This window comes from Bolinopsis microptera, chromosome 13 (assembly GCF_026151205.1).
Source record: "Bolinopsis microptera isolate Bmic1 chromosome 13, MBARI_Bmic_1.0, whole genome shotgun sequence".
Taxonomy (NCBI): Eukaryota; Metazoa; Ctenophora; class Tentaculata; order Lobata; family Bolinopsidae; genus Bolinopsis; species Bolinopsis microptera.
In genome coordinates, this window is record NC_087084.1 from 14,049,295 (window position 1) to 14,065,688 (window position 16,394).

Genomic DNA, 16,394 nt, shown 5'->3' on the forward strand with positions numbered 1-16,394 from the left:
TATTGTTTTTCGGGCATAAATACTCATCGAAAGTAGTTCAGCAAGTATATTTAAGTTCAAAACATTTCAATTCAATGTTAAAGAGGACAGGAATAAGAAATAGTTATGTGGAGATTTTTAAGAAATTTGCGCAAAATACGCGCCAGCATGTTATACGAAATTAAGTAAAAAACCCAAAATCGCCATATTCAGGTGCCTTAAAAACCATGTTAAAATTGAGTTAGAGATCTGAAACTTTGCAGGGCGTCTAGACGTTGACCAAATCGACTGTAAAAAATTTTTCATGTTTCAGGAGTATCGGGAAGTGGGTTTTCTGGAACCCCTGTTTTACAACAGATTGTCGTGATACATTATATATTCAGGGATAGACGCTTTGCCAGTCAAATGTAGTCAATTGTAGCCTGAATTTAAGTGTCCGTAGATTCAAAAGTATAAAAGATACAGCCATTTTCGACCACAGGTCTTAAAGATAATTGTTTACACAGTAGTTTACATGATATGCAAATAATATTTTACGTCATTATTACCCTTTGATGACGTCATCAATTTAAGCGTTTTTAAAACTCGATTTTCGACAAAGTAACAACTTTTCAAGTCGATTTTACAACATAAAGGAGTTATTTCATTCAAAATTTGAGGTGATATTGAAGTTAGATAATTGTTTAAGCATTCTGAAAATCTACCGGAAAGTTTGCCTAGCTTGCTCCTTCATGAAGATATTCGTCATTGAAGTTAGTGCTTTTTTGAAGAATTATTTTATAAAAACGTCAATTTTGCGATTTAGTATTCTCTGGTGTTGGGCCATGCCTTGGGTTGTGGAGCTCAGTTCTGCTTCCTATAGGTATATATTGTGTATTAGGCTAGTTTTAAAGTTTAAAATCGAAAATTTGCACACGTTGGGACAAATTGATAGAAAATTGCTAAAATCACTGAAAATTGTTGTTTTCACCATTTTCTGTCAACTTTGGAGTGCCTTTGTAATTACAGTTCTTCTTGAAACACTTTAAAACTTTGCATGCTTATTAAACTATACATTAATTACGTATATGCAAAAATTTACGGTGATTGAATTTTGGATGCGCACGCAACGTCCGCTCAAAGTTTACACGTGCGAAAGGTGAGAATTTTGCTCATGATCGTGATTTCGAACAAATTCTGCTTTGCCACGACAGTTCAATGTCATTATATATGAATTTAATGCCAACTTGAACGAGTATAATGTGACATGTTCAGTCAGTGATGGACCGATATGCTTACCTAAACACAAGGAAATGTTTTCAAAGGAAAAATTTCGAAATCGTTGAAGCTTCCTCCTTATCAATGAAGATATCAGTTTATATTTCGACTTTATAAAGTACCCTGACATTATAATCAAAAAGAGATGATATTTGACCAAAACCCATAATCATGGGTAGAGTGGACCGCTGCCAGTGTCTCTCTTTCCCAAACAAAAGGAAATGATATTAAATTGATTGACCGTCTGCAAATGCAAAATGATACCGAGAATGAAATCGGTCGCTCGCTTTTCCCATTCATTTACAATTGTAATATATATAAGAAGAACCAACCGAAGGCAGCTGTACTCGGCAATAAAGATTCAATAACTTTCAGCTAATTCACTGATTACCAACCTTTTCCCAAAATGCTAGGTATCGACCCGAACGCAACCCAAAGAGATTTTGACAGCATGTGATTGATGTAATTTATCGAAACTTATTACAATTCGTAAGCCGTGAATGAATGGGAAAAGCGAGCGGTCAAATTTTGTAATATAATATATTGACAAATTGTTTGAGCGATAACTTTTACATTGAAACATCATTAGACGTGACTCTTTTTAACTTTGTAATATAATATCGTGACAAATTGACTCATTGTTTGAGCGATAACTTTTATGAAATATCATTAGACACTATTTTAAATTTTGTAATATAATATCGTGACACAGTGACTCTTTGTTTAAGCGATAACTTTTATGAAACATCATTAGAATTTTATTCAGTTATTAATTCATTACGATTAGTATCACTAGATTTAATGATATATAGATTATCATAGCCCTATTTTCAGTGTTGACACTGTGAATGGAATCTGTTGTTTTTTAAAAATTATTTATGAATCAGCTGTTTATATTTCTATGAATTATAATTTATTATTGTAATGATCAAATGTATCAATTATTTATCGGTTGTACCTATGTTATATGACTGTTTTACTCTTGTCATGGGCATTCCTATATTCCTACATGTAATGACTAATGAACAAAAATACCAACGCATGACCTAAAAGTAAACTAGTCTAGAATATTCACTCCATTGCAATTTCAACCCAAATTTGAATTTATGTTAAAAAAGTTAAACTTTCTAAGCCTGAATTTTGAAATTTAACATTAATTAGTTTAACTTTTTTAACTTTTTTTAACGTGGACCCCCCCCTGCTACTAAGCTGTATTTGTTAAATAAATCTTACATTTTGAATTGTCTTACATTTAAAATTTACCAAATCCCGTGCCATCAGACATTTATCATGAGACACTTTTACATAATATGTTTCATATGCATTGATACATATTGCTTTGATGTATAATTCAAGAAACGTCTAGTAAAACAGTGTGCTTACGAAAATGATACACTCTTTTAAACCTTAGTCGATATTTGGAAGTATCGCGAATTAAGAGAATGGCAAGTCGCCGAATGTTACAATTTAGTGAGTTTATAATGTGCTTATTTTCGCACCAACTAAAAGTCTCGGCTAAATTAGAACCAAGCCAACCACATTTCATGACGTCACACCACGTGTCATGACGTCACACCACGTGTCATAACGTCACACCACGTGTCATGACGTCACACCACGTGATATGACGTCACACCACGTGATATGACGTCACACCACGTGATATGACGTCACACCACGTGATATGACGTCACACCACGTGATATGACGGCACGCGACAAGCAAACCAACCCAGGTTCCACTTCTCCGTGCGACAGTTCTCTTTGGTTCTGGTTTATGTGGCACATGTCGCTCTACGCTGTCAACAGTCGACTGAAGACTCCTCTCGGGAAAGCAACGGAGACTTTCGAATGTATCGAGGGTAAGGGAAACTTTATTTTTTAGATAAAATGAATAAATAAATATATATTAATATCTGATATTGTTATCATCTACATGTAAAAAAACTGTTTGTTATTATATGCTTATCTGCTTTCCTCGAAAATAAAAACAATTTATGCTCTGTCTCTTGTCATTGAAGTGAAATTTCTAAACTAGAAACACAAAAGTTAATCAAGTTCCTTGTTTTTATAAGGGAAAAGTCATTAAACCGACTTTTTATCATACGATTATTAAAAATGCGAGATTCCACCAATGAAATGTCAGGAATACTGCACGAACTGCTGGAGGACGGGGCAGTAACGGAGGACACAAACGCACGTGGCATTATCTCCGGCATTGGGAGTCAGTGTTATGTTTCCCTGCTGAGGAGTAACCTACTGCTACATTTTATTAATAACTTGGAGAAACTCATTTACAACGCTTACGAGGGTTAGAGTTACTTTAAATTGAGTTGTTTTTAATATGATTAAATTAGTTCATCAAACACTTATTATATTAATCTATTATTTTACAGATATAAAAATGATAAATAAAGTCAAGTGTTTTATGCACTCTTTAAATACGAGGTCTGACTAGGTCACTGGGATTCGTTCGGCTGATATAAAACATGACTTAAATAATCGTCCATATACGAAAATACAAAATTTCCTAAAAATACCATAAATTCCAGATAGACTAAATATGATGATTTGTGACAGGTACAGTGCACAGTATACAAGGCTGTAACAAAGCAGTGAAGAACTTCTTTGTGTTGAACAGGTCAACATGTGAAGAGTGGTTTAGTAGAATAAGACCTGCTATAGCAGAGGTTCGTTTATTTGTCTGTTTGTGGCAATATCTCTGTTTGTTTGTGGCAATATCTCTGTTTGTTTGTGGCAATATCTCTGTTTGTTTGTGGCAATATCTCTGTTTGTTTGTCTGTTTGGTCTGTCTGTCTGTCTGTTTATAAGTGTATACTACATACCCAGGAACTTACTTTACGTTATTTCATAACAGACTGCACTGTACAATGTCACATTATAAATACCCTTCTAGCAACACCCTAAACAGGGCTGTGTTAAATGTTAACCTGTATCTCACTGAGCCCACCTCCTCAGGTATGCAGCAACACTGGAATGTACGCGGAGAGTTGGCGCCACGCGCTCCACATCCAGCCCTCCACCTCCGCGTTACTGTTGTCAGTGCGCGCAGCACTGAACATGCACGCGCCCGGCTATATCCGGGGTTTGAAGTGTATTTATAGTGAGCACGATGGGTTGCTTAATGCTGCTGAGCTGCAGGTGAAGTTTGTTTTATACTCACATTTCCAACTTATTTCCAAATTTTATAATTGTTCTGCTTACTTTTTATGGGAAGATTTTAACTTTTAAAATATGTTGAAAATATATCACTGATATGCACTTATATTAACATAATTAAGCGCTTCAGTTTTTTTCCAATAAAGATAATATTAAGTAATTATAATATTAAGTAATTATAATATTGGGGGGGGGGGGGGGGGGCCGGGGGGGGGGGGGGGTCCAACCCGATGTCCGATATGAGGGTTGATGAGGCCAAAATCGGAATCGGAAAAATCGGAAAAATCGGAAAATTGAGAAATTTACAGAATCGATCTCTAAATTCTAAAACCTCTCAGAAGTGATATAATTCAACCAGAACCCCTACATATAATGCTATATTGTTATGAGAAAACAAACCAATTGGACATTCCAATAGTATGTTTTATGTGTTTTTCCACTGCAGGGGCTAGTATGCTCACTACTAGTTGGAGTTGTCATGTACTCCCAGAGCCGAGTGCTTTGGCCTCTTGACGTGAGATCGATTGTTTCTGCTCATTAATTTTATCCCTGTTACTTGTTATTATGTATTAGTACAACACTAGGTACCGGGTTATATTTTGTGGTCCGGTCTTTAAACATACCATAAAATCACTAGTACACTGCACCTTAAATGTATAGTCAAGTACATTTGTATCGTAACACATGCTTGGCTGGGGGATCATGTTTTGTGTCCGTTCGGTACCCTGTATTTTCAAAACGGACAAAAAGTAGGGCGGACAAAAACGGACAAAAACAGACAAAACATTTAGATGTCCTCCTCCTCCTCCTCTTAAGTCTTCCTCCTCCTCAGTCCTTCTCCTCCTCAGTCCTCTTCAGTCCTCTTCCTGACTCCTCGTCCTCGTCCTCCTCCTTCTCCTCAGTCCTACTCCCAGTCCTCCTCCTTCTCCTTCTCCTCCTCAGTCCTACTCCCAGTCCTCCTCCTTCTCCTTCTCAGTTCTCCTCCTCCTCATCCTCATTTCTCCTCCTCATCCTCCTCCTGATCCTCCTTCTCCTCCCCATCCGTCCTCCTCAGTCCTCCTCATAGTCGTCCTCCTCCTCCTGACTCCTCCTCCTCATCCTCCTCCACCTCCTGATCCTCATCCTCCTCCTCAGTCATCCTCCTCTTCCTCTTCAGTCATCCTCCTCATCCTCCTCCACCTCCTGAGTCATCCTCTTCCTCCTCATTCTCCTCCTTATCCTCAGTCCTCCTCATCCTCCTCCTCATTCTCCTCCTTATCCTCCTCCTCATCAGTCCTCCTCCTCCTTCTCCTCTTCCTTATCCTCCTAATCAGTCCTCCTCCTCAGTCGTCTTCCTCCTCTAGATTAGCCCTTGTCCTTATCATCCTAGTCCTCGTCCTTAGTCCTCGTCCTCATCCTCCTCAGTCTTCCTCCTCAGTCCTCCTAATCCTCATCAGTCTCCTCCTCCTCATCCTTCTCCCCAAGTCCTCCTCTTCCTCAGTCCTCCCCCAGTCCTCCTTCTCCTCCTCCTCATCCTCTTCATTCCTCTTTCTCATCTTCTTTCTCCTCAGTCCTCCTCCTCCTCAGTCCCCAGTCCTCCTCCTCCTTCTCCTCCTTCTCCTCCTTCTCCTCCTTTTCCTCCTTCTCCCCCTACTCCTAAGTCCTCCTCCTCCCCCAGTCCTCCTCCTCATCAGTCCTCCCCCAGTCCTCCTTCTCCTCCTCCTCATCCTCCTCCTCCTCCTCCTCCTCCCCAGTCCTACCCAAGTCCTCCTCCTCCTCAGTCCTTTCCAAGTCCTCCTCTTCCTCAGTCCTCGCCGGCCCCAGTCCTCCTTCTCCTTCTCCTCATCCTCAGTCCTCCTCCTCAGTCCTCCTCCTCCTCCTTCTCCTTCTGATCAGTCCTCCTCCTCAGTCCTCCTCCTCAGTCCTCCTCCTCGTCCTCGCTCTCGTCCTCCTCCTCAGTCCTCTTCGTCCTTAGTCCTCGCGTCCTCTTAGTCCTCCTCCTCATCAGTCCTCCTCCTCCTCTTCAGTCTTCCTCCTGAGTCCTCCTCCTCGTCCTCCTCCACCTCCTGAGTCCTCCTCCTGAGTCATCCTCCTCCTCCTCCTCATTCTCCTCCTTATCCTCCTCCTCCTCAGTCCTCCTCAGTCCTCCTCCTCATCCTCCTCCTCCTTCTCCTCTTCCTTCTCCTCCTAATCAGTCCTCCTCCTCAGTCGTCCTCCTCCTCTTCATTAGCCCTTGTCCTCATCCTCCTCAGTCTTCCTCCTCAGTCCTCTTCGTCCTCATCAGTCTCATCCTCCTCATCCTCCTCCCCAAGTCCTCCTCTTCCTTAGTCCTCCCCCAGTCCTCCTTTTCCTCATCCTCAGTCCTCCTCCTCAGTCCTCGTTCTTCTCCTTTTTAACAGTCCTCCTCCTCAGTCTTCCTCCTCGTCCTCGCTCTCGTCCTCCTCCTTCTCCTCCTTCTCGTCTTCCTCCACAACAATCCTGCTCCTCTTCTTCAGTCCTCCCTCTCCTCTTCAGTCCTCCTCCTCCTCCTCAGTCCTTCTCGGTCCTCCTCTTTCTCCTCAGTCTTCCTCCTTCTCCTCCTCCTCCTCAGTTCTCATCCTCATCCTCCTCCTCCTTCTTCTCTTCCTTCTCCTCCTAATCAGTCCTCCTCCTAATCAGTCCTCCTCCTCAGTCGTCCTCCTCCTCGTCCTTAGTCCTCGTCCTCATCCTCATCGTCCTTAGTCCTCGTCCTCATCCTCCTAGTCCTCGTCCTTAGTCCTCGTCCTCATCCTCCTAGTCCTCGTCCTGGTCCTCCTCAGTCTTCCTCCTCTGTCCTCCTCAGTCCTCCTTCTAATTCTCCTCAGTCCTCCTCCTCCTCCTCATCAGTTAACACAATTTATTGTTACTAAAATGTTTTTAAACGCATTTGAGTCTGTAAAATATTGACATGTTACTGTTACTGACTCAAAATGTGCTCGAGAATATTTTTGTTCAACAGAGTTTTACTCTCCAGTACTATGGAAAAGTTGTTACATGATAAATAAAGATTTTGATAAATAAAGTGATTTTCATCCCTTTTAATGTTATCAAAAATTGTGTAGACTATTCTTTGTATCTAACTGAGGATTGGAAGTTTGAGAAAGGACCATGGTCATTAACCGTGCTACCCATTTCTGCAGATAGCCTGTTACAAATTGTGGAGACAATTTAAATCAAAAGTTACTAAAGCGTTCGCTATTTGTTACGATTGTTATTACCAACCGTACCTCTTTCAATTGTGGACCGGGGTGGATGTTTCTGTCAAACAAGAGTTGATACGACAGTGTGTTGTTTTTTTCGGACGAAACGATTCTTGTTTGGAACAAGATACCATTTTGGGGTTCTGGGACCACCACCAATCGATTTCTTGTCATATTTAAGTACAGAAATAGCTACCTATATCGCCTAGAAACCTCAGAGGGAAGATTTAAATTTTCCCGATTTTTCCGATATGAGGGTTGATGAGGCCAAAATCGGGATCGGAATGATCGGAAATGATCGGGTTGGACCCCCCCCCCCCAATATTAAGTAATTATATAATATTAAGTAATTATAATATTAAGTAATTATAATATTAAGTAATTATAATATTAAGTAATTATAATATTAAGTAATTATAATATTAAATAATTATAATATTAAGTAATTATAATATCAAGTTGATGGTTGAAATTTGACAGGCAAGTGGAAGATACGAGGAAGCTAGTGAAGTCTACAAAGCTACAATAGACACAGTCAGTAACAGCGAAGAGAAGCAGTTCATTGCTCTGCAGGCCCTCGAGTGTTATCTTGGTATGTGACACGTGTTATCACATGGCACCTGTTATCACGTGACCATTTAGTTTATTTGCGGTTTTATTATTTTCATTGTTTATAGTTTTTAAAATTGCGACTTTCTTGTTTTATGGGGTAACCTTGGATGACATGTTAATATTATATGGTATCAATTCTGGCCTTAATTTTATAATTATTTTATTTAATTTAATATCGTAAACTTACAGTTCGTATTTTCAGCACTGAACGACTGGGACGAAACTCTGTCATGGTCACAGATGCACAGTAACGAAATATACACTGATAAAACTCCCTATGATAACAATTACTTGCATGCTTTGCATGCCTTTGATTTGGGAGATTTTAATGGCACAGCAAGACACCTGGAAGGGGTAAACATTTTGAATTTCTGTCGTATTTTTGAAATCATATTTTTTACTGTTGCCGTATTACATCAAGTAATACGATTCCTTTAAAAAAATATAAAAACAATTCCAACCCATAAAATATTTTGATAAATGACAAAAAAACTAAGATAACCCATTGCCAGGTGCCTGGAGCCAACATAAACAGCATCACAGAGGAGCTGTCCAGAAAGGGTGGTGTTCGTGTAAACCACTTAACCTTGGAGCTAGATGTTCCGGCTCTGGCGGATCCTGCTAAGTTACTGTACCTAAGTCAGCTACAACTCCTTAGAGTATGCGGGCTCTATCACAATGGTGGTGATCTACAGGTAACATGTTTTGTTATCTGTTTCTGGTATTATTGTTGGGATTTATAAATACATAGTTAGTTCGTTGACTGTAAGCTCAGCTGCATTGATAAGAAAAGACATTTATTGCGATAAATTTGTAAAGTGTTAAAAAACAAAATACTTGGAAGTAATACACTCTGTTTGCTCGAAACGGATCGATTGTATATGCATTCAAATTTATTCGAAAAGTATCTTTCTCCCTGGGCTTCAATCTGAGTGCTCTGCTGATTCTTTTCAAAAGGTCACGAGGTTTTTGGTCGGTCTCCATCATGTAGGTACGGTCAGGGTTCGTCCTGCGGCGGAAAACTGATTTAATATCTTTGCAATGATGATGTTCATAATATATAACCTGTAATACTATTCTGTATATATCTAATTTCGTTTTCCAATCAAAAAATATATTTAAAAAATTAAAACAAGAATTTCGCCGCGGTTAAACCACGCACGATCAATTTTCCCTACGATGTACTTGTATCTTGTAGTTGTACCATTAATTCTTTCGAGTGAAAAGTGTGACCGGAAAAAGTGCAACATATTTACATACTATGTTTTTAATAAATGAGTGGGATTCACGCATGGTAAAAATTGACGATTTATTTGACCAATGTAGCGCCGCGCGCATCAACAATAAATGAATCCAGAAAATTGCGGAAAATAACTTTGCGAAGGAGGAACTTCACTGTAATCAATTAACACATGGCTAGCGTCACGCGCAGCATAACAAACGCTTCCAATACACATAATTATAGGGGAATGGTCTATATTGCGAAGGAGCAGACTTTTGTCGTCAACGTAGGACCGTCGGGCCACCTCATATATCCAAACCCGATTACTTATTCCCTACGATCTTTTTGCCTTCGGCAAGAGTAGGGAAAAAAATTAAAAAAAAAATCTTTTACTAAGAACAGCGTGAAAAGTATGAAGGAAAATAACGTGTTTACCTCGTGCTGGTCGTTGCCAAGGTAATTAGCAGAAGGTGCTCCTTTGGAATATTAACTTTGTGCTCCTTTATTAACACATGTTCTTTTTAGTCTATACATATCCTAGAAAGACAGTGCGCGGCATTGCTCGGTGATTCTCTAATCCCTGCTTATAATTATCATATCAGGATGAAATTGGAAAATTATACGTTGATTCTGGATGATACGGAACTTTCTTTTTATCTTCCGCAGTGCAAAAACGGAGCTATGGTGGCGGTCACAGCCGAATTTTTTCGTTTCAGTAACACGCCATGACACATTTTCATTGAAATTGAGTTCAATTTTTCGCGCGAAACTCGAAAATTTACGCGCTATTATGCGCGCCTGTTCAATTCACTTGGTGATAACGATTATCAGATCACTTATTTCTCGATTAAAAGAATCGTGCTTATCGTCAGAAACTTTATCTTTATATCAGGTACACCCCTTTCCGAATCTAAGCTTCGTGGGGTTCATTATGTTAATAAAATAATATTGGCCTTAAACTGATAGACATGAATTTCAGCTGGTTGGAATGGACCTCAGAAGTGAAACTGGAAGTTACAGTGACGACATGGACCGACCAGAGAGTGCACTTGAGAAGGGTCCGGAGTTTATTTTCCGTAAACTGCTTCGCCAAGCTTCTTCGTTAGTCGAGGTGAGGTTAATGAATGTGCGGGTTTTATTAAATATTAGCAGAAACTCTCCCGCTGTGCGACCGGGTTTTTAATTACAACAGTAACTTGGTGGGATGATCCGTTATTGTGATGGTTACCAGGCGTTCCTTTTCGGCTCTACTCACCACTAACTTGACCAGGTATAGATCTGCCAGATCTACCTTAACTCACCACTAACCAGGTTGGAGTACGTATAGCAGGTATAGATCTGCCAGATCTACCTTAACTCACCACTAACCAGGTTGGAGTACGTATAGCAGGTATAGATCTGCCAGATCTACCTTAACTCACCACTAACCAGGTTGGAGTACGTATAGCAGGTATAGATCTGCCAGATCTACCTTAACTCACCACTAACCAGGTGGGAGTACGTATAGCAGGTATAGATCTGCCAGATCTACCTTAACTCACCACTAACCAGGTTGGAGTACGTATAGCAGGTATAGATCTGCCAGATCTACCTTAACTCACCACTGCACTAACCAGGTGGGAGTACGTATAGCAGGTATAGATCTGCCAGATCTACCTTAACTCACCACTAACCAGGTTGGAGTACGTATAGCAGGTATAGATCTGCCAGATCTACCTTAACTCACCACTAACCAGGTTGGAGTACGTATAGCAGGTATAGATCTGCCAGATCTACCTTAACTCACCACTAACCAGGTTGGAGTACGTATAGCAGGTATAGATCTGCCAGATCTACCTTAACTCACCACTAACCAGGTTGGAGTACGTATAGCAGGTATAGATCTGCCAGATCTACCTTAACTCACCACTAACCAGGTTGGAGTACGTATAGCAGGTATAGATCTGCCAGATCTACCTTAACTCACCACTAACCAGGTTGGAGTACGTATAGCAGGTATAGATCTGCCAGATCTACCTTAACTCACCACTAACCAGGTTGGAGTACGTATAGCAGGTATAGATCTGCCAGATCTACCTTAACTCACCACTAACCAGGTGGGAGTACGTATAGCAGGTATAGATCTGCCAGATCTACCTTAACTCACCACTAACCAGGTTGGAGTACGTATAGCAGGTATAGATCTGCCAGATCTACCTTAACTCACCACTAACCAGGTGGGAGTACGTATAGCAGGTATAGATCTGCCAGTTCTACCTTAACTCACCACTAACCAGGTTGGAGTACGTATAGCAGGTATAGATCTGCCAGATCTACCTTAACTCACCACTAACCAGGTGGGAGTACGTATAGCAGGTATAGATCTGCCAGATCTACCTTAACTCACCACTAACCAGGTTGGAGTACGTATAGCAGGTATAGATCTGCCAGATCTACCTTAACTCACCACTAACCAGGTTGGAGTACGTATAGCAGGTATAGATCTGCCAGATCTACCTTAACTCACCACTAACCAGGTTGGAGTACGTATAGCAGGTATAGATCTGCCAGATCTACCTTAACTCACCACTAACCAGGTTGGAGTACGTATAGCAGGTATAGATCTGCCAGATCTACCTTAACTCACCACCAACCAGGTTGGAGTACGTATAGCAGGTATAGATCTGCCGGATCTACCTTAACTCACCACTAACCAGGTTGGGGTACGTATAGCAGGTATAGATCTGCCAGATCTACCTTAACTCACCACTAACCAGGTTGGGGTACGTATAGCAGGTATAGATCTGCCAGATCTACCTTAACTCACCACTAACCAGGTTGGGGTACGTATAGCAGGTATAGATCTGCCAGATCTACCTTAACTCACCACTAACCAGGTTGGAGTACGTATAGCAGGTATAGATCTGCCAGATCTACCTTAACTCACCACTAACCAGGTTGGAGTACGTATAGCAGGTATAGATCTGCCAGATCTACCTTAACTCACCACTAACCAGGTTGGAGTACGTATAGCAGGTATAGATCTGCCAGATCTACCTTAACTCACCACTAACCAGGTTGGAGTACGTATAGCAGGTATAGATCTACCTTAACTCACCACTAACCAGGTTGGAGTACGTATAGCAGGTATAGATCTGCCAGATCTACCTTAAGTCACCACTAACCAGGTTGGAGTACGTATAGCAGGTATAGATCTGCCAGATCTACCTTAAGTCACCACTAACCAGGTTGGAGTACGTATAGCAGGTATAGATTTGCCAGATCTACCTTAACTCACCACTAACCAGGTTGGAGTACGTATAGCAGGTATAGATCTGCCAGATCTACCTTAACTCACCACTAACCAGGTGGGAGTACGTATAGCAGGTATAGATCTGCCAGATCTACCTTAACTCACCACTAACCAGGTTGGAGTACGTATAGCAGGTATAGATCTGCCAGATCTACCTTAACTCACCACTAACCAGGTTGGAGTACGTATAGCAGGTATAGATCTGCCAGATCTACCTTAACTCACCACTAACCAGGTTGGAGTACGTATAGCAGGTATAGATCTGCCAGATCTACCTTAACTCACCACTAACCAGGTTGGAGTACGTATAGCAGGTATAGATCTGCCAGATCTACCTTAACTCACCACTAACCAGGTTGGAGTAGGTATAGCAGGTATAGATCTGCCAGATCTACCTTAACTCACCACTAACCAGGTTGGAGTACGTATAGCAGGTATAGATCTGCCAGATCTACCTTAACTCACCACTAACCAGGTTGGAGTAGGTATAGCAGGTATAGATCTGCCAGATCTACCTTAACTCACCACTAACCAGGTTGGAGTAGGTATAGCAGGTATAGATCTGCCAGATCTACCTTAACTCACCACTAACCAGGTTGGAGTACGTATAGCAGGTATAGATCTGCCAGATCTACCTTAACTCACCACTAACCAGGTTGGAGTACGTATAGCAGGTATAGATCTGCCAGATCTACCTTAACTCACCACTAACCAGGTTGGGGTACGTATAGCAGGTATAGATCTGCCAGATCTACCTTAACTCACCACTAACCAGGTTGGAGTACGTATAGCAGGTATAGATCTGCCAGATCTACCTTAACTCACCACTAACCAGGTTGGAGTACGTATAGCAGGTATAGATCTGCCAGATCTACCTTAACTCACCACTAACCAGGTTGGAGTACGTATAGCAGGTATAGATCTGCCAGATCTACCTTAACTCACCACCAACCAGGTTGGAGTACGTATAGCAGGTATAGATCTGCCAGATCTACCTTAACTCACCACTAACCAGGTTGGAGTACGTATAGCAGGTATAGATCTGCCAGATCTACCTTAACTCACCACTAACCAGGTTGGAGTAGGTATAGCAGGTATAGATCTGCCAGATCTACCTTAACTCACCACTAACCAGGTTAGAGTACGTATAGCAGGTATAGATCTGCCAGATCTACCTTAACTCACCACTAACCAGGTTGGAGTACGTATAGCAGGTATAGATCTGCCAGATCTACCTTAACTCACCACTAACCAGGTTGGAGTACGTATAGCAGGTATAGATCTGCCAGATCTACCTTAACTCACCACTAACCAGGTTGGAGTACGTATAGCAGGTATAGATCTGCCAGATCTACCTTAACTCACCACTAACCAGGTTGGAGTACGTATAGCAGGTATAGATCTGCCAGATCTACCTTAACTCACCACTAACCAGGTGGGAGTACGTATAGCAGGTATAGATCTGCCAGATCTACCTTAACTCACCACTAACCAGGTGGGAGTACGTATAGCAGGTATAGATCTGCCAGATCTACCTTAACTCACCACTAACCAGGTTGGAGTACGTATAGCAGGTATAGATCTGCCAGATCTACCTTAACTCACCACTAACCAGGTTGGAGTACGTATAGCAGGTATAGATCTGCCAGATCTACCTTAACTCACCACTAACCAGGTGGGAGTACGTATAGCAGGTATAGATCTGCCAGTCATGATGCCCGGAAGAACTGCAGTCCAGCTGCAATGTGTGTCAGCTCTACATCAGCTCTTGCTATGTGACACTGTTAAGGCTCCTACTGGGGTCCCTCTTAATCTTACCAACGTTAGTTGAAACGAGTTTGTCTGCGAAATTAGATAGCTGGAAATTTTACTTTTATTTCGTTTTCTGGTATTCGAATTATCTATACTTGTTATTATCAAGTATTGTTATTTTCTTTGACCAGATTTTTTCTTTGATTAGATATTTTATAAGTTAATTAACTATTTAACTACTTACTTCAGGAGGAGGTATATCTTGATAGGAATGTGCACGAGGTGGGATCCTGGATGTATCTGCACCGTTACGCGCACCATCTCTACCAGTATTTTGAGCCTTGTCATGAGAATAGTAAGAACATGCTCTCCTCTCCAATGGTACTTAATTTGGGAGTGTCCGTTTCTAAACTCGCAAGAAAACAGGTTTGTGACGTTTCCCTTGTTCAACATCCAGGAATCTTCTGAACTAATCGTTTTTTTTCGTAATTTTTCCTACATAATCATATCTGTAACCATAATAAGCCCTACCTCACCATCCTTTACCCTCCTCCTATTTGAATCTCTCTTCTGCAGGGTAACATGAGGTTACCCTCCTCCTATTTGAATCTCTCTTCTGCAGGGTAACATGAGGTTAGCACAGAGGCTGCTGATAAATGAGCTGACGTGGCACTTTTCCGGAGTCCACCCCTCCCGCCCCCCTCTCACTACCAACATTGTCTACATCTCTGATAACACAGTTCACGAGGGACCTGGTAAGAGGACTTAGTGGGGTTGTCGATTCGATAGACTTTAAAGTTAATTTAAAATCTATGTAGTGATTATGTCAATTCGTGCTTCTAGATTAAGGACTATAACCTGTCTTTCTCCCTCACACTAACGCCCCTCACACTAACACCCCTCACACTGACACCCCTCACACCAACACCCCTCACACTAACACCCCTCACACTTACACCCCTCACACTAACACCCCTCACACTAACACCCCTCACACTAACACCCCTCACACTAACACCCCTCACACTAACACCCCTCACATTAACACCCCTCACACTAACACCCCTCACACTAACACCCCCTCACACTATCACCCCTCACACTAACACCCCTCACACTAACACCCCTCACACTAACACCCCCTCACACTATCACCCCTCACACTAACACCCCTCACACTAACACCCCTCACACTAACACCCCTCATACTAACACCCCTCACACTAACACCCCCTCGTCCCCAGACATGGTGCTACGCTCCTCCGCCCACACGACCCTCTCCAAATCTCTGGCTCAGTACATCCCAGTCGACCTACTGCCACTGCACTCCCAAAGTGCTAAAGTGCTATATCAGTGTGGCAGTCAGACGGAGGCTATTGAAGCGCTCAGTGCTGCGGTGCTGTACAGACAGCGCAACCCTGCTACCGTCAGGAACAGTACGTCTCTCGGCTGCTTTTATCGTTTATCCTGTTTTTTTGTTGAAGTCTGAACTCTGAGTTCTATTCAGTTGGATGATAATTATGAGACAGGCATCATTAATTGTTTTAACTGGTAATTGGTATTACTGTTATACTCTCAATTGTTTTAACCCCTAACTAATCTCCTCTTCAGACCGTAATAATGAGGGTTCTATGAAGTGTGTATTGACTCTTGGTAAATGGTTATCTCAAGACAGTACCCTGGGTCTCATGGCAATGTCTAACGGGCCCTGCCTCCAGTCACTGCTTGGTAAGTTCTCCTGTAAAACATCTGTTTGTAGCCGTCTTTTGTATGTGCTTACATATTTACCAGATTAGAGTGAAGAACCCTGTATGAACCTGTGCCTCTTAAACATTGTGTATTAAGCTGTGAAGTTATCACTTTTATTATTTATTGTATTAAACATTGTGTTTAACGTGCTGCAG

The 16,394-nt window shown here is 41.5% G+C and overlaps 1 protein-coding gene across 1 annotated transcript in view; it reads left to right on the plus strand.

Moving 5' to 3' along the window:
- The window catches only part of LOC134824814 (serine/threonine-protein kinase SMG1-like), a 52,052-nt gene that overhangs the window by 18,586 nt on the left and 17,072 nt on the right, over nt 1–16,394 (plus strand). The window contains exons 18-30 of the mRNA XM_063836789.1: nt 2,972–3,097; nt 3,382–3,546; nt 3,816–3,925; nt 4,215–4,397; nt 8,093–8,204; nt 8,427–8,578; nt 8,737–8,919; nt 10,426–10,557; nt 14,414–14,560; nt 14,740–14,916; nt 15,113–15,245; nt 15,735–15,926; nt 16,102–16,218. Coding sequence (XP_063692859.1) covers nt 2,972–3,097; nt 3,382–3,546; nt 3,816–3,925; nt 4,215–4,397; nt 8,093–8,204; nt 8,427–8,578; nt 8,737–8,919; nt 10,426–10,557; nt 14,414–14,560; nt 14,740–14,916; nt 15,113–15,245; nt 15,735–15,926; nt 16,102–16,218 — 1,929 coding nt within the window. The remainder of the gene's footprint in view (nt 1–2,971; nt 3,098–3,381; nt 3,547–3,815; nt 3,926–4,214; nt 4,398–8,092; nt 8,205–8,426; nt 8,579–8,736; nt 8,920–10,425; nt 10,558–14,413; nt 14,561–14,739; nt 14,917–15,112; nt 15,246–15,734; nt 15,927–16,101; nt 16,219–16,394) is intronic.